The sequence below is a fragment of the Peromyscus leucopus genome, chromosome 1 (genome assembly GCF_004664715.2).
Source record: "Peromyscus leucopus breed LL Stock chromosome 1, UCI_PerLeu_2.1, whole genome shotgun sequence".
Lineage (NCBI taxonomy): Eukaryota > Metazoa > Chordata > Mammalia > Rodentia > Cricetidae > Peromyscus > Peromyscus leucopus.
Genome location: NC_051063.1, coordinates 17,466,234 through 17,483,707, shown reverse-complemented (window position 1 = coordinate 17,483,707; position 17,474 = coordinate 17,466,234). Strand labels below are relative to the sequence as shown.

The 17,474-nt window shown below is 41.2% G+C and overlaps 1 protein-coding gene across 1 annotated transcript in view; it reads right to left on the bottom strand.

Annotated features, from left to right (window-relative positions):
* The window catches only part of Ptar1 (protein prenyltransferase alpha subunit repeat containing 1), a 37,801-nt gene extending 22,526 nt beyond the window's left edge, over positions 1–15,275 (bottom strand). Inside the window, exons 1-2 of the mRNA XM_028893995.2 lie at positions 15,107–15,275; positions 5,664–5,833 (exon numbers count right to left, since the gene is read on the bottom strand). Coding sequence (XP_028749828.1) covers positions 5,664–5,833; positions 15,107–15,192 — 256 coding nt within the window. The 5' untranslated portion in view covers positions 15,193–15,275. The remainder of the gene's footprint in view (positions 1–5,663; positions 5,834–15,106) is intronic.
* Between the last annotated feature and the right edge of the window lie 2,199 nt (positions 15,276–17,474).

Genomic DNA, 17,474 nt, shown 5'->3' with positions numbered 1-17,474 from the left:
AATGTGACTGCTTGTACCTTGCCCTCTAAATGCATTGTGACTATTTTATACTTCCACGAGTAATGTGACTGCTTATGTTCCAATTCTAACCTTATTATGATTATATTTTAAAACATCAATGTGATGGGTTAAAAGAAAAAAACAACGCTCTACTATGTTTTATCTTACATGTTTATACCTTAAGTCATGTGATCACTGATCATTTTTGTTTACTGTTTTCAGTTCATTGAGGATATGCTATTCATAGTTACTAGATTATTTATTCTTCGTGGTCTTAACAACATGTTCATGGGTACAAATAAACTTTATAAACCTACTTTTAAAAGAACTAAATTGATCAAATCTGGACATTTTCTTGTTACTAAAATTGAAGAGAATTTTAGAATTGCTATTATCAATCTAGAGACATATTGCAAAAGCAGATAAAGGCCCCAGCTGTATTAAATACCAAGTGACTATAACACAGAAGTTGTCGACACACTTCCTTCCCGTGGCAATGTGGCAAGCCGGGAGGGAGCAGAACAACACTAAATGCTTTACTCACACTAGTTCACTACATTCTCTCAGTCAGGATCCAAGCCACTCTTGTTCAGCTTTACAGCAGGAAAAGGAAACTTAGAGGGTTTTTAAGATTATTTGTATTTTATGTGTATGGATGCTTTGTCTATATTATGTCTGTGAACCACTTGTGTGCCTGGCGTCTGCAGAGGCCAGAAGAGGTCACTAGATGCCCTGGAACTGAAGTTACAGACCATTGTGAGCTACCTTGTGGATACAGGGTATCAAACCTGGGTCCCGTGGAAAAGCAGCCTGTGCTCTTAACCACTGAGGCATCTCTTTAGCCCCGAGGTTCAGAGTTTTAACCAACTAGTATGTGACAAGGTATGTGACCTGATACTTGGGTCCTATCAGTTATACTGCAGTTGAAATGCCTGGCTAAGGGATAAATGAGGCATATGAAGTACTCAGTACAAGATAAACTTCAAACATGAGAGCAAACACATAAGTATCTCATATATACCCTTAAAAATGGTCAGGTTAACTATTGATTTTTCTATTACCACACAATCTTAGTAAAAAGATTAGCATTTGTTGGACACTTATGATTCTTCTACTGATGATTTAAATATTCAAAAACTGAGAAGCAGGAACTACTTGTGCCCCACATTTTCCCCACTGCAAGTTCCTATGTGCAAGCGTGCTGTGCATATAAAGAACAATCTAAGTCATATCCTTTTTTCTTTAATTTCTTAATAGTTTTTGGCATTAATTTAATGTTTGCCAAGGAAACTAATATAATATTCTATATCACTATTTACTTAATTCCATAAATGTTCTAAGTATCAACAATGAGCAAAGATTGAACAGGCTCAGGACTCAGAGCATGGGTGTAATTCTAATAAGACCTGATCTTACCCTTCATAAGGTTATCTTCTTGTTGGAAAAGGCAAATAGACAAGACACACCACTGGGGGCCTTCTGAAGCAGCGGTGACTAATTTTTATAGTGTCCCCATGGGGATTAGGAGTGCAGTGGTAAGGCACGGCCGAGGGTGCGGGAAAGCCAAAGGAGAGTGATATCACACCCAGCATGCTTTGAGACTGGGGGGCACAGCACAACTGCAGCACAGAGAGTCTGCAATGCTGTCAGTGAAACTGGCTAATTCCGGACCATAGCGTAAGGGAGGTTATATGGGAGAGGGAAGCTGTGGAGTTCTTTGACGTCAGCAACTGCTCCAAAGGCTGTTCCACTGCCTAAGTAAACTGGCTCTCGGTCCCCATGGTTCTTTCTACAGGACAGAAAACGTACACTGAGAGTTACGCCTGTTTGTACGTTTCCTGCAACTCTCCTCCCCTCCTCCCTACAAGCGAGAGAGAAGCTCTGTGAGCACAGGCAGAGCTCAGGAACACAGACAGTCAATGCGGAAGTCCCCACGCATCTGCGAGAGGCTGTGGAGGAAGGCTCATCAATGGAGTGCTTCCTTTGCCAGACAGCTAGCTGCTGCTGGGATCACAGCCCTGCATCGCCACTTCCTGGGAGTTCTGGGCAAAAGCAAACTGGTAAGGAACTCACTCAATCTCATTGTGCTTTAGTGTTTTCTCAATATAAATGCAGCTCACACAGAAGTGTTAAGTGATTAAAAGCATGAGGTATCAGGTTATCTAACATACAGTGAACACTGAATTCTGATGTTAATTTTCATTACCAAGTTTGCATCTCCTAGGCAGTTCCACAGGCACTACTATGAGAGGATGCCCAGTAGGAAGTGAAGGAATCTAAGATGAGCAGTGACCATTAACAGCATCTAAGAATCTTGGGACTTAAAACACCAGCAGCCTTGACAGACCTCAGTGGTGTCAAGTATTAAGTACAACCATTTCTCCTCCTCACAATCTTCTCATCTTTCCTCATTCAGAAGTCAAGTTCCGAGGCAAGAAGTGGGGGGAAAGTATAATGTAAGAAAACAGGAATGGCCAATCGAGACAGAGAGAGGTTAAAAATGGAAGTGTCAGATAAGCAAGAAAATCTTGAGGTCTCAGTCAGTACTCCCTTTCAGGGAGAAGAAAGGAAGAACGAGATTAAGTAATTGAACCTCAGCCTGCTGATGCTCCGGCTTTTCAGGTCTGTCTTCCAGCAAAGCAGATGCTAACACACTTTTGGCAAATGCTTTGTCCTATACAGGAAGGATGAACCAAGCTCTAAAGATAAACACGTGTCAGTAACAGTTGATTGTAATGATTTCACCTCTCTAAATGTCACTGACTACAGACCATTTTCTCTACAGCCTCACCCAGAAGACATGAGCTACTCAATATCCTACGGACTCTTGAAATCAGACAGGTCTCTCTCGAAATACAAAACACATGCCCGTAAATACATGCTTACTATACAGATTCCAGTGTATGACTAATCCATCATCATCTCACAGGCAGAAAATTAATCTGGGCACATTATACGCAGGAAGTAGCTAAATTACAGCTGGAACAAGAAAAGCACACACAGATACTCCTGAAGTCAGAGGCTGAGCGAATACACTTTCTTTGCTGTACTTCACTCTAGCAATAGTCCAGGTTTTACAACTATTCTGACAGAGAATGGTTTCTGTGCATCTAAAAATAAATAAATTCAAGATAGTACACTGGTTACTCTCCTTCCAAAATATACTCAAATACCATATGAAGAATAGCTTAAGATCAAGCTATTTATTACAGTACATAGACCCTGAATGGCGGACTAAGCTAAGAATTCTTGCTAATCTGACAAGCGACACTTAATGGTACTGAGTAAGAGCCATAATCCTTGTTCTCAGTGACCCACAGTCAAACAGGAAAAAATGTTTAAATAACAAAATACAATATACTATGGTAGTGACAACTAAGAAAGTCACCCAGATAAAGGACTCCCACGGAGTGCAGAGACCTGCTGCTTCCTGAAGCAGACAGAAAGGCTTCCCAGGGGATGAGTGTGAATTCAGCTTGCTAATGCTGGCGACCAGGCCGATGATGACAATACAAAGGCAAAATAAGGGAGTAGCACACAATCAAGTCAGAGACTAGAACAGGGTGGATTGTGGCTGCAATAAAGATTAAATACCCTTGGCTCTTTGTATATACAAGTTGTTTCCAGAAAAAAAAAAAAAAACAGTTTCAAATTAATGGCATTTTACTAAAAATTTTGGATTTATTTTTCCTTAGCAAGAGTCAGCTGCATTCTGAATGTTTTAGTTCATAAATCTGGCACAATATTTTTACATTGGCATTTTCAGACATCAAAGCAGAATTTACTTCTTTTACTGACAGTACAACCTATGACCTGAGTGGTCTGGGGCACTGCACTGAACTATGCTCCCTTTCCTACACTTAAGATTATCATAGCTCTCATCCAGATGATCTAAGACAAAATCAAAGCCTGCCTGTGTGTCCTGACAGTGTCCCGTGGGGCTATCACGATGGAAAGCACGTGTATAAGATGGCAAAGTCTGCAGTATGGTGCCCACAAAGATTTGATGGCCACAGGACCGAGGTGGGGTTGAGCTAGGTACACAAATGGGCAAAGTCTAATGCTATGAGACAACTTAGACTTGATCTTTAAAATTCCTACTGCTTCTTCTCCCAGACAGTTACTCTGTCCAGCTAGTAGGCCTTGCCTAAGTCACACCTTTTACTCTGCACACCAGGTAAAAACAATACAGTTTCATTTGGAAAACATAACTGGGTGGAGTCCTAAGGCTCTCTGAAGCCTATGCTGCGGTGACAGAATAAAAAAGGAGATCTAACAAAAGCCAAATCCCTTACAATTGTTTGAAGCATGTGCCCTAAAGTCAGGTCATGCCATTAACATCACACCAAGTTTAGGCAGCACTTTGAATTAGAAACATGTATAAGAGGACCAATGAAATGAAAGAAGCCACAGGGAAAATAGAAACCACCTCTTACTAAAACTCAGACTATGGCCGGGCTGTGGTGGCGCATGCCTTTAATCCCAGCACTCAGGAGGCAGAGCCAGGTGGATCTCTGTGAGTCGAGGCAGCCTGGACACAAGTGAGTTCAAGGAAAGGCGCAAAGCTACACAGAGAAACCCTGTCTCAAAAAACCAAAAAAAAACAACAACAACAACAACAAAAAAAAATCCTCAGACTATGTCATGGTCCACACAGGAAAAAGTACTACTAACCTATTTGGACAGCCTTTTAAGGACAATACTGAGAAGAATTCAAGGAAATCCGATGTGCTACAGCTGGCAACACACTTTTCTCCTAAAGAGGCTTTCTGGTACTCAACTTAAAACTTCTTAGCTAAAGGAAGCAGGTATTATTCACCTTTTTATGCCCACAGTCCTCAGAGCAGCTTCTGGTAAGAGCAGCCCTAGGTAATGACTCCAGAAATGACGATTAAAATTGCTTAGAAAATAAAGTCTGACTGAAAGCCACCCTCCAGGCACCCTGGGCACTTTTCAGATGCTGCTGATGAGGAAGGGAAAGGGCCTTACAAGTGCACAAGAGGCTTAGTTGAGCGCTACCCAGAAGTGAGTCCCAAGGTGAGCCTGAAAAGGCTAAGAAGAATCTGTACAGCCAGAGCAGGATTTGAGGAACGCTGGGAAGAGACCAGGTGGAATATTAGCGACTAGAGAACCAGGGAAGAAGCAAAGGCCAAGATTTTTCTTTCTTAGTTTTGACTTTCTCATTTTGGCACTGTGATTCAGAAGGCCTGATCTCAACTGAGACTCAGTGACTCAGCACAGCAGAACCACAGATGGGTCACACAGCAACTATAGAAGAGCACCTGGCCGAGCTCCTTGAACTGCTACAGAAACAAGTTCTGTCATCCGTACAATGCTAAGGGGTCAGAAATCAGTGGTTAATTTCTTCTTTTTTTAAATTATAGATAGGATGCTATCCTTAAACAAAATCTTACAAATGACCTCGGCATATGAACACATAAATCTGCTGTGGCTGCAGCAGGTGGCTTGAATCCTGCCTGAGACACTTCCACTATAATCACTGTGGTTCCAAACAGGAACACGAACGCTCAAGGCTAAGCTCTTCATTTGACAGAGGCTGAGCACCTGCTCAGGCAGTGCAGACAAGAGCCAAAACCAGGGTCCAGGAATGCCGACCCCCAGGGAAGAGCTCCTCCCTTGGAGGAGGACAAACTCATACTCACCATCTTTGTTTAGCCATTGCTTTCTTGTTCTGTACAAAAGGAGCTTGTTGTGGACATATGGTAGTAAGAACTTGACACACCAGCTCTCCACACCAAGTTTGTTCTCAACCAGGACTATAGGACTCCGGTTATATCTTGCTTCGGGGCATGGGATCAGGCCAATCTCATCTCTAAATATGTAAGACATAAAAATAAATTGAAGATAATACTGGCTTTTAATTTTTTCTAGTTCCTTAAAGCATTTAAAAAGCCTCGTATATTTATTTCTCTTAAAAATAAAACTAAGAGGGTGGTGGGGATGCACACTTTTGATCCCAGCACTTTGGAGGCAGAGGCAGGCCTGATCTATAGAGTGAGATCCAGGACAGCCAGGTCTACACAGAGAAACCATGTCTTGGAAACAACAACAACAACAACAAAGTTTAATTCTAAGAGGGTGTGGTGGTATACACCTTTAATCCCAGCACTTGGGAGGCAGAGGCAGGTAGATCTCTGTGAGTTCCAGGCCAGCCTGGTCTACAGAGTGGGTTCCAGGACAGCTAGGGCTACACAGAGATCCCTTGCCTTGAAAAAATTAAAAGACAAAATGTATATATAAAACTAAGCTCATTTACTGGAGTTGTAGCAACAAATGATTTTTTTTTTAATGTGGTTTGTTGGGAACAGTGAAGTACAGGGAAAACAGCACACTGCAATTCTCCTTGCTGGTAGGAGTGAAAATTCAGCTTCTTTAGATGACAATTTGAAGACACCTTGCAGCATTTAAAGCACAGACTCCAATCGTGCAGTTACCCCACCCTAAACACACCACTGCAGCAAGACAGGAAACAACCCAAATGTTTTAACAGCATAATGCAGGTAAAGGAAGCACAGCTCAGTGGTGTGCTAACTGTTAAGAAATGATGCAGGTCTGCACTTACTGTCTACCTGCCAAGAATATGGGAAGAAAGCAAAATGCATATAATGAAAAAGCCTTTTAAATAAATTCTTTAAAATATATATATAGATACTTTAAATTTTCCTTGGAAAGACACCACGACTTTTTTTTTTTTTTTTTTTTTTTTTTTTGAGAAACAGAGGTAATGAATGAGGAAAAAAATTTTTTGAATCATTCCATTTTTTAAGAATGTAAACAAATGTGTTTATATTTGCCTGATATAATAATAAATGTGGAACAGAAACAAATTATTATTAAAGGTTAGCTTGTCCATGAAATTTTTGACTCATTTTCCCTCTACATACTGCTGAGTTTTTTTTTAAATCATCCTTATGATAAAAATATCAAAATGCAAAATATATTTCAGAATGTGATCAGTCAATCTACCTTAAGTTGAAAACCTGCATTAAAAATAGACTTGAGTAATAAACAATGTGTGGAGTGTGACTTCATGGAGCAAATGAAACAAATATTTATAAAACCAACTCATATCTTTCATCTGCGAAAGTGGTTAAAATTCTTACCTAGACAATTTCTTCACTAGGATGTCCTTTATTTCATGAGTAACGAGCGCTCTGTGAGAGGGGCCAGGGAGATGGCGCAGAGGTTAAGAGTAACTGCCTAATTGCAGAGGACATGAGTTCAGTTACAGCAACCATGTCCGGCAGCTTATTCTGACCTGTAACTCCAGCTATGGGGGGGGGGGGGAGCGTTGAACACCTCCTTCTGCTCTTGGCTCTAACACTAACAGTAGAGAGTTAGAAAGATGATTCTGCAAGTGGAATGCATGAATTAGCACGAGGAGGAGTTGGGATTCCAGCACCCATGTACAAAGTCAGCTTTGACCACACTTGCCTGAAATCCCAGTGCTGTTGGGGGCAAAGACAAAAGGGTTCCAGGAATTCTGGCCAGTCATTTTTGCCAAAATAAAGTGCTAGGTTCAGTGAGAGACATTTTTTCACAAGAAAAAGCTGAAAAATGGTAGAACCAAATAACCAATGCTCTTATCTGGCTTCTATGTTCCCACATCCAAAAACACATGCGTGTGTACCACATACACCACACAGAGAGAGAGAGAGAGAGAAATTTTTTTAAGCTATCTTTAAAATGTGCCTATTCATTTTTTAGAAAAAGATTGTGTGTGGTGGTGCCCCAGGAAGGAGAAGGTACCAGATCCCCAGAGCTGGAGTACATACAGGTGATTGTGAGTCATTGGATACGCCATGGATGCTGGTCACTGTAATGTCCTCTGCAGGAGCAGCATGTGCTTGTGACCACTGAGCCATCTTTACAGCCCCACATCTCTTTTTCACAGAAAAGAACAGAGTTGAAGATGCCGCTCGGTAGATAGAGTGCTTGCCTGGCATTCTTGAAGTTCCAGAGTTGACCCCAAGCACCACCCACATCTGCCCTGATAGCACAGGCCTGCAATCTCTGAACTTGAGAGGCAGAAGCAGGCCTGGCACGGGAGGCAGAGGCAGGTGGATGGATCTCTGAGTTCAAGGCCGGGTCATCCTGGGTCATATAGCAAATCAGAACTATATGAGACGGTGTCTCCCTTCCCCCACCAAAATAAATTTTAAAAATAAACAAAAAGTTGATCTTTAGAATGTGTGACATTGTCTTTTAAGTTCCTAGAATTCTTTTGCCAAGAAGAAAGCTGTATAGATATAAAAAAAAAGGGACAAACCTGTTTAATAAGAGATTATAAGAAAGCCCTCTTCTGGTAAGTCACCACAAGTCAGAAGCACACACCTAAAATGATCTGTCCAGAAAGACCTCTACACTGGAGAGTTCAGAGGCAACCCACTCTCACGTGCCAATAAACAAGGCTACTAACATTTTTTCCAAAGTAATTATTGCTCCAGAAGACTATGGGACCTACAACACAACACATTCAGTAGATTCAAAGGTCTCTTAATACTGATGTACCACACTAGTGCTATCACCATATAAAAACAATTCACAGAATATATGGTACAGTTTTAGTTTCTGATAATGCAAAAATGAAAAAACAAAGTACCACAGACTTCTAAGAGTTTCTCTGTGAGGTGTCTATGTCTTCAATAAAAGGTTACCACTCGGCTCTTCCTGTAATGCAAAGGAAGTTCTGTGAGGAAAATCCTGAAAGAACACCTCAAGTCAATATTCAGTTTTCTTTTTCTTTCTTTCTTTTTTTTTTTTGAGCTGAGGATCGAACCCAGGGCCTTGCATTTGCTAGGCAAGTGCTCTACCACTGAGCTAAATCCCCAACCCCTAATATTCAGTTTTCAAAGCATGCCTTTGCATCTGTACTTGGTCCTAAGAACCTCAATCCATTTATGGCACTGTACACACAACTAGCCATGCCCAGTCACTGGGCTATATATATATGAACCTCTCATGTTTCCTGGTGCTCACATTTTTGCTATATGAAGTTGAACGTTTTAGGAAATAACCTAATAACAGAAAAATAACTCGTTCAATTCCAGCACTTGAGAGGCAGAGGCAGGAGGATCTCTGTGAGTTCAAGGCCAGCCTGATCTACATAGTGCATTCCAGGACAACCAGAGCTAAACAGCAGCGAGACCCTGCCTCAAACAAACAAACAAAAACCTAAATGAATAACCTAAATTAGCAAACCAAATGAAAAAGCCAACCCCTCAATTTAATTACTCAAGAGATTCTGTTCTGTGAGATCTAATAACTACTTATAACACTTCAAGGAATTTCAGGGCTAAAACCAAAAATGTTACATTAGCAAGAATAAAAGAATCCCAGCTTCCGGATATACTGTTTGGTAGGAGGTTTTTTAAACTTCAATTCACAATGTTAAAAACAAGTTTTGCTCACTATAGTTGTACTAGATATAAAATATCCAAGTACTAATTTGGTACCTAAATTATAGGACAAAGCCATCTGCAGAATTAAAAAAAACACACTACTGTGGCTGGCTACACGTTCAAGAAACTTTCAAAAAACAAAGAACCTTGGGGAAAGAGGTGCTCTAGGACTGAATTTGAATGGATGGTCATCCTTGCTCCTCAGTGACATTTACACAGCTTTCAAAGGTTATTCCAGGAGAATATTACCTCTGCTCTTTGTAATACAGTGAACTGAGAACAGCACAGGTCATCTAACATGCAACTTGAGCCTCAACAGACCTCACCCTCCCCATCTGTAAAAGTATAGAACTGTATTTCATCCCCAGTAAAGAAAATGGCTAGCATGTACTCAGCTTTCAAAGTATATATAGTGAAACTTGACACCTATTCCATGTAAAGAAAATGAAAGTCATAAGGATGCAAACCTTTGAAAAAAAAAAAAAAAAGACGCAGTATTGAGAGAGAACAGTTTCTTGATAGCAGTCCCGGTTAATTAGTCTCCCTTCTATCACCAAGGGCCAGTGTGATGCGTTAGGTCATTTACCTCTGGACCGCTCATCTGAAATATAGGAATCTACTCTCTTTCTTGCTTGTTATGAAAACCAAAGGTGAATAATGTGGTAAACTAGGAAGTGCTGGGCAAAGATAAAGGTTATCAATTCATTTAACAGCCTGAGGTCATCCAATGTCAAGTTTCTTGGTTAGAGAGCAATAGAAAGCTGAGGTGGAAATGTTAATCCTTTGTCAAGTTATTTGACCCTAAGATAGAGTGTTTTGTTACTGCTAAAAAATTACAGCATTTTCTTTAGAAAGATATGTGCTCTATAAGCTTCAGAACAATAGAATGCTTCAATTTAGGTTTCTGTATCTATTCTTTTAGATTACTGTCTAATTTTTTCAGGCAATTTAGAATTCTAAATCATTTTAAAACAAGCAGGAAGCTCATTCTTCTGTGTCTCCTTTTATCAGATGAGGTCCACTGAGCTTTAGGGGATTGCCTGAAGTCAACATTACTAGCAGCTACCTTAAGAATCTGGGTCTCCAGTTTAAGTTATAATCTCATACTCAAAATATATAAAACTCAGGACAAATAAAAACTAAAAGCCTGTCTCTACTGCTACTAATGTTTGTGTATATGTCTTTTTGCCCTCCTCAAGTATTTTTAGGGAAAGTGAGATCACATCGTACATAAACTTGACAAAACTTAGAAGTTAATATTTAAGATCCCCTACATAATTGATAATTTTAAATGCTTACAATGACTATAAGCATCAGATAATTTCCAATTATTTCTCCCAAAAAGTCTTTATGAATTTTTTCCCCATATTTTTAAGTTTCTAGAAATTTAGAGTCCTGTACTTAACCATTTGCTCAGGTAAATATTCTGTGCATGACCCAGGTCAGGGGTTTTCAAAGAAACCCAGACCCAGGGCAGCAAAAGTTTTAATCTTCTCACACAGATCCAACAAGGCTCAATGATTGGGTGCCTTGATGGAGAGACAACATGGAACGGACCGGCACGTTGACTTCAGATCCCACACAGCATAGTGTTCGGGTGTCTCACTGTACAGTGGAGACCCGATGGGGTTCAAGGTTCGTATCACATGGATGTCAACTCTGTTCCAATGTGTAGCAGCTTCTCTTGTCTATACGGTGCAGAAACAACAACTGTCATCTACGGCTTTCCTTTATCTACGGCTTACTGTTCTGCTCACAAAAGCAGTGTCAACCAAGTTCCCTTCTAGGCAGGATGCACTGTCCCCAGTACTAAACATGAACTCTGTAAAGTGTCACAACTGAACAGAAAGGGCCCAGATTCAGGAAATTTATAAATATCTTTATTGAATAGTTAGTTCTGTTTTATATGCTGCAATTATTTCTAGCATGACCAAAAAGGAAACTTAGTAAAATATCTACAGGAACTGACACTTGCATATTAATAATTAAAACTTGACTGGTACTGAAGATATTTCAGAGACCTAATAGCTTCCTCATTAATTTTCAAATTACTTTTTGTACCACTGAAACTACATTACTGACATTATTTCAAAAACAGGAATTGATGTTTGTTTATTACATGCCACATTCTGCGTTTACTCTATGCAATAATTTACAATAAAAATCTGCCTCGTTTTATATATGAGAGCCTTATCTAAGTATATTGGGCTAGCAAATAAAATGACAAGGTTCAACCCAGGACTCAAATTCTAAACAAAATTTTAAAAACTATACTATCACTTAAATGAGTAAATCACATGTACAAGACCACTGTATTCTGTGGTTTCATATTCCTCAACCTGCAGACTTTAAACTGTGTTTCATTATTACACCCTTACTTAGCAATTTTCTGTGGGGCCTTCCTATTGATTAGAGGTGTATCATCACTTGTGTCTCTATTAAAAATGCTAGTCCCTCTGAAAGAACTATCTTGATCTTGTAATCCAAAGAAAGTCTCCTGGGTATCACTGTTCATAAAGTCTTTCTTACCCTTGCTGCCTACTTTCATAAGCTGCGTGTTGATTGGTTTGAAGTTCCATTAAGGATAGGGATCCCTTCTCAACTGTGCACTAATCTATATGCTTAGCACCCAGTACAGTTATCTCCAGACTAGCATTTTACCTATCAAACGGGAGTGTTCTTTTCCTATACACATGAATGCAACAATTAGGCCAGATAGTGAAGGACCTCTATAACCAAATCTTTTCGATTAACTCATTCCTGTGGAATCTTTTCAACCACATCTTGCTGCTTTTGATCAATGTACTGCTCCCAGTTTCTTCTGACACTGAAGTCCCACTCAGACTTTGATGTTCATGTAAAAAGCTGCCTCAGCTAAGATACACTCGGCTTCCCTTCTCTTACACTTACAATACTGCTAACAAATCCTCACTAAGAACTATATTGTACAGTTAATTTACTCTCAGGCAGGTTCAGTCTCAGGTCTCCACTAAACCCACACTATACAACATAGAACTCACTTCTTATATGATAATCAAAAGTTCAGTTCTCACTAACATTAAGTACACTCCAAGTGTTCAATCATACACGTGGCTAATACAGCAGATGTACAATTTAATCACACCAGAAATTTGGCTTCAGTACAAACTATATTTTTGCACTTCTTCTTGTCCCATATAGTGAATATGGTACCTATTGCTCCTCAAATAAATGTAGATATTCAATAAAAAATACCAATTTGCTGGATAAAAAGAATATTAACATGATGGCCTAATTAGCCTGTACAGGAGACAGCTGTCTTCCACATTAAGGCACAGTCTATACCTCATGGTAATAGATATTCCTGGGTCAAACCACTAGTTGAAGGGAACCCAATAGGATTCGAAGTCTCCTACCAAACAGTATCTGCATTGTGTTTTTCACTTTGTGTAGTGTTCTGGCAAGGAGTGGAGGGACTGAGACTAAGTCTAGTGCTTTGAATTCTCATTAGCCCTACAAAATTGAGAAGATATTGAACCTGGGGAAAACCAGTTTATACCTATAGAAACACCAATTCTAGCTCTTATTGAACCTTCGACTGCTTGAGGTAGATATTTCTACAGAAACAAAGTTAATATATTCAAGGGAGTAGATGTTAACAAATAAATTGGCAATCTATCTCACATTGGAGAAAAAGGAAAAAAAAAGGCAAATAATGCAAAACTTATAATATCAGAGACTAACTTAAAGGCAGACGTCTGTTTGTTTTTTTTAAACTAGAAATACAGCGTTTTTTTAGTCTAAAATGGCTAGACTGAGCAAAGACATACCAGCACTTCTGAAAGTCCCGACATACAAGACATTTTAAAAGATAATAGCTAGAAGACACTTCTACTGTAGGGAATGTGTACTAAAATGCAGCTGCTGACAGATGCTAAATAATGAACTGAGCTATTTAAATGCTTAGTTTACATAATTCATTATTTCAAGTGCCCAACTTAGCTCAAACTCTCAGATCTCAAATGACCCAAATACTTACAGATAATCCTAAGTTTTGATGGAGTATATATTCATGAGACTGCAGAGGTAAAACTATGAAGAGAGAAGCATCAAAGCCCTTTAAGAGTTTTGTTAAGTGTGATCCAGAAAAACAGGGACCTGTTCCATACTGCTCCATACTGCACCTGGTCAACCTGCCTAACCCAGTATCCTAAACTTGTTTTACCTAATATATTTTTAGTCTACCTCAAAGATGAGAAACTAAAGTGATCACTCTATTAGACCTCTAACCTTTGCTACAATTTATTTTAGAAGGAAAAAAAAAAAAAAACTCCACCTCATGATGAAAAATGAACCCTTCATTTGCCCAACTTTTTTTTTTTTTTAAGGATGTGTCTTTGCACTGTGGCTGGAATTCTCAAAAAGGGCCTCAAAGACTGACACACAAGACATCAAAGCATTCTTTAAAAAGGCCCAGCAGCCACTATGGCTACTGCCAGGAAATCACTCCAAACATTCATTCTGAAAAAAGTCAACAGTCAAAAGAGGACAGGAAGAAGACTTAGGATCTGTCAGAGCTGGCATGTATGTTTTGAGGGCAGTAGTCTTTCATCTTTAATGAAGTACAGTTTTAAGCCCCAATTGCCACGAGGGAGCAGGCCATCCGAGGGCTTCTAAATTCTTTTATGAACACCACCTTGAAGAAAAAGAACGTTTTGTTAAAATGTAGGTTTGGACTTTCATTTAGTCGGAAAAGCTAAGGAGGCTGGAATGTTCTAAAATAATTCACGTGTCCTAGTTTAAAAAAAAAAGATAAAGAATATTAAAATTTAATTGTAAAACCAAAGAGAAAATACAAAACTAGACTCCATGTTTGTTTCCCCCAGGGGAGGGGTGATGGGAAATAGGCTACACTCTTGCTTCTTTCTGATTCTTTTTATACTGATGTGGGTAACTCTTTTTGTAGCTTTCTTCTCATTCGTTGAAGGTAGAGTGCCGGAAAGAATAAAAATTTGAGAGTATCTTCCTAGAAAATAACAAGTAACTGGACAGGGAGGAGGAGGAGGAGATATATGTTGTCAGTCCTTCAGCGAACTTACAGAGGGCAACAGTGCTGGGTAAGAATGCCTGCCGTAAGGCGCTAGGCTGTAACTTCGGACGCACTTCTGATAAAAAAGTATCCAGTTCGCTACAGCTTTATGAGAGATCCATCCAGGTCACCTTCAAAAATTGTTACATCTACTAGCGTTGCAATTTTGTGACAAGTGATTGGAAAAGTCAAAAGCGGCCTCCAATCACCTCTAGGAACCCGAAAGGGGGTGCGGAGAGACCGATTGGGTGGGTAACCCTCTACAGTCACACACGGGATGCACCCGAGAGCCGCCTCCGAGGCACCGGGACCCACAGCGGCGGCCCGCGGAGCAAGCGCACCCGGGCGGAGGGCGGCGGGGAGAAGAGTTGTCACAACTCCCAGGACGCGCCCGGCAGGGCAGGAAACTCTACGCTCCGACGTGGCTCTCCGAGGTCGCTTCCCAACACTGGCCCGCCACGCGTCCCGGTAACGGCCAGCTGGCCCGGCGCGACCGTCCCTGCCGCGCTCCGCCTGTCGGAAGCGCGCGTGGGCCCCGAGCGGCAGCCGCGAGTGGACTAGAGCGCGGCACCGGCCCGCCCCCGACCACCCCGGCGGCGCAGGGCGCGCGACTCACATGTGCGGGTTCCTGCGGAAGGCGTTGGTGATGTCCTTCACCACCCTCTGCACCAGCACCGCCACCTCCTCGCTCGTCTCGGCCATGTTGGCGGCCGCCGCGATCGGGCGCGCCTCCGGGAGAACCCAAGCCGCCGGCGGGAGTTCCGCGGGGGCGCGCGCGCGCTGGCTCAGGCGCGCCCTCGCCGAGGCCGCCCGAGCACTTCCGGGTCAGGGAGGGCCGCATCGCTGCCGAGTTGGGCTCGCTCTCTTGGCTCCTTGGCTTTGCTTGAATTGGCTCCTTGGCTTTGCTTGAATTTTGGTTCGCTTGGCACGGAGGAAGGAGGGTCCCTCGCACCTTCCCGAGCAGGCGCGGGCCAGGGTGGCCTTTTCCCAGCGACCTCCAGAGGGCAAGACCATGCCAGCCCACCCCGGGAGGAGTTCTGTTGCTGACCTCCTTTTGCACCCCAGTGCCACTTTGTGTTTCTGAAATTTAAAGTAGCCCTTTTAATTAGAGCTTTGTAATTCATTAAGCAAAGATAAAGAATGTAAAGGAAAAAAAATTAACCTCCATTTCTAGCGGGGGGGGGGTAAAAAAAAAAAACAAAAAACAAAACAAAAAAAAAAAACCTTGCCTGTTGTTGATTTGCACAATGTTTGGTGATGGATTCGTTAATTTGGAGTATAAAAGAAAACAACAACCAAGACCCTGGCAATGTGTTCCTGATGTCTGTTGCCCCACAAATAATTTGTATAGGATCGCTCTGTTCCATGTGGACTTTAAAATAACTGTAATTAAATTTTTATATAGCAGGGTGTTTTGCTTTGGTTTGGTCTCTTCTGAGTACAAAAATCTGACTCCTCCCACTGGTGGTGGTAGTTGTTCCTCTTCATCCTCCTCTTCCCCCTTCTGTTCTTTTTTTCTCCCATGCTTCAAGTTTATCATAAAAAAATTGCCTGGCAAGATGGTGCACAGCTGTGACTGTGATCCCAGCACGTGGGAGGTGAAAACAGGAGGATGTGAAATTCAAGGTCATCTTTGACTGGCTAGGCTATATGAAACTTGGATCTCTAAAAGCCAAAAGTTTTACAAAGCAAACTATGGGTGGTCGTTGTCCTGGTCAAGAAACAAGGGAAAGCCTACAAAATTGTAGAAAGCAAGAAAGCAAGATGGACCTGTTGAAGACACCATAAAATCAACCTACCTTTGTTCTCTGACAAGTTCTAGGATGAAGCAGTAAAATGAAGGAGTATGTTAAGATCTCTGGGCCAAGAATAAGTTCAAGAGGCCTATTGAAGAGTAGGATACCAGGGGATGGGGAGATGGCTCAGCAACTAAGAGAATTTGTTTCTAGCAATGACAACCACCTGTAACTCCAGATCCAGATCCTCTTCTAGCCTCTCTGGGAAGACACACACACACACACACACACACACACACTTTTTTTAGAAAATAATATGATGCAGTCCTCCAATAGCTTCAGATAAGTCTGCTTCTTCTCATCAGAACCATTGATCCTTCCCTTAGTGGCACTAGGGAATAGCCCTGACTTCGAAGCGCAGAGCTGAAGGAGCACACTGTGAAGCATTAATTTAATTAATCTTTATCAATAAAAAAATCAGGAGTCAAATATTGGGATAAGAACCTGAAAGATCAGAGAACTGGGAGCAGCTGCCAGTTTCTTCCTATCTCGTTTGTTCCTCAGTACAAAAGGACCAAGATCCTCTCTCAGCCCCACCTTACCACTTCCTGTCTCCTCTCTCTACATTCCTCCAAACCTCTTTGGTCAGCTACTGGCTAGCGCTGCCCTCTGACAGGTGCTTTATTTGTCAGAACACAATCAAAATACCACATAACATTTCCCCCTTTTTGTCTAAATAAAAAGCAAGTTTTAACTAACATAGTAAAACTATATATAATAACTAAAATAACTATATAAAATATATACAGGCAAGAATTACATTAACAATGTCTAGTCCATTTGCATTCAACAAATTCAGAGAAAATACTCCATTATCTATTCTATCTTGGTGAGTTCGGAGTGTTGTACCTAATCCTTTTAGTTTTGCTTTTCAACTCCCTTTATTGGACCGATCCCAGTTTCCCATTCTCTGGGCATCATCAATTCAGGCTCCTGAGCCTCCAGGTGCTTGAAGCCCGCCAGGGCAGGAACCTGGCTCCACCCTTGCTCCCAAACTCCCGCACACACACTCACCCAGACCACAAGATTATAAGGGAACCTCACTCAGTCTCCCCGCAGGTCCTATACCAGAGACAAAGACAAAGCCCTAATTCACTTTCTATCCTAACTTGCATCACCAATCCCAAAACTATCCTTTAATGTCTCTCAACTGATAGGAATTCCAGCCACGCCCCCATGATCATGCAT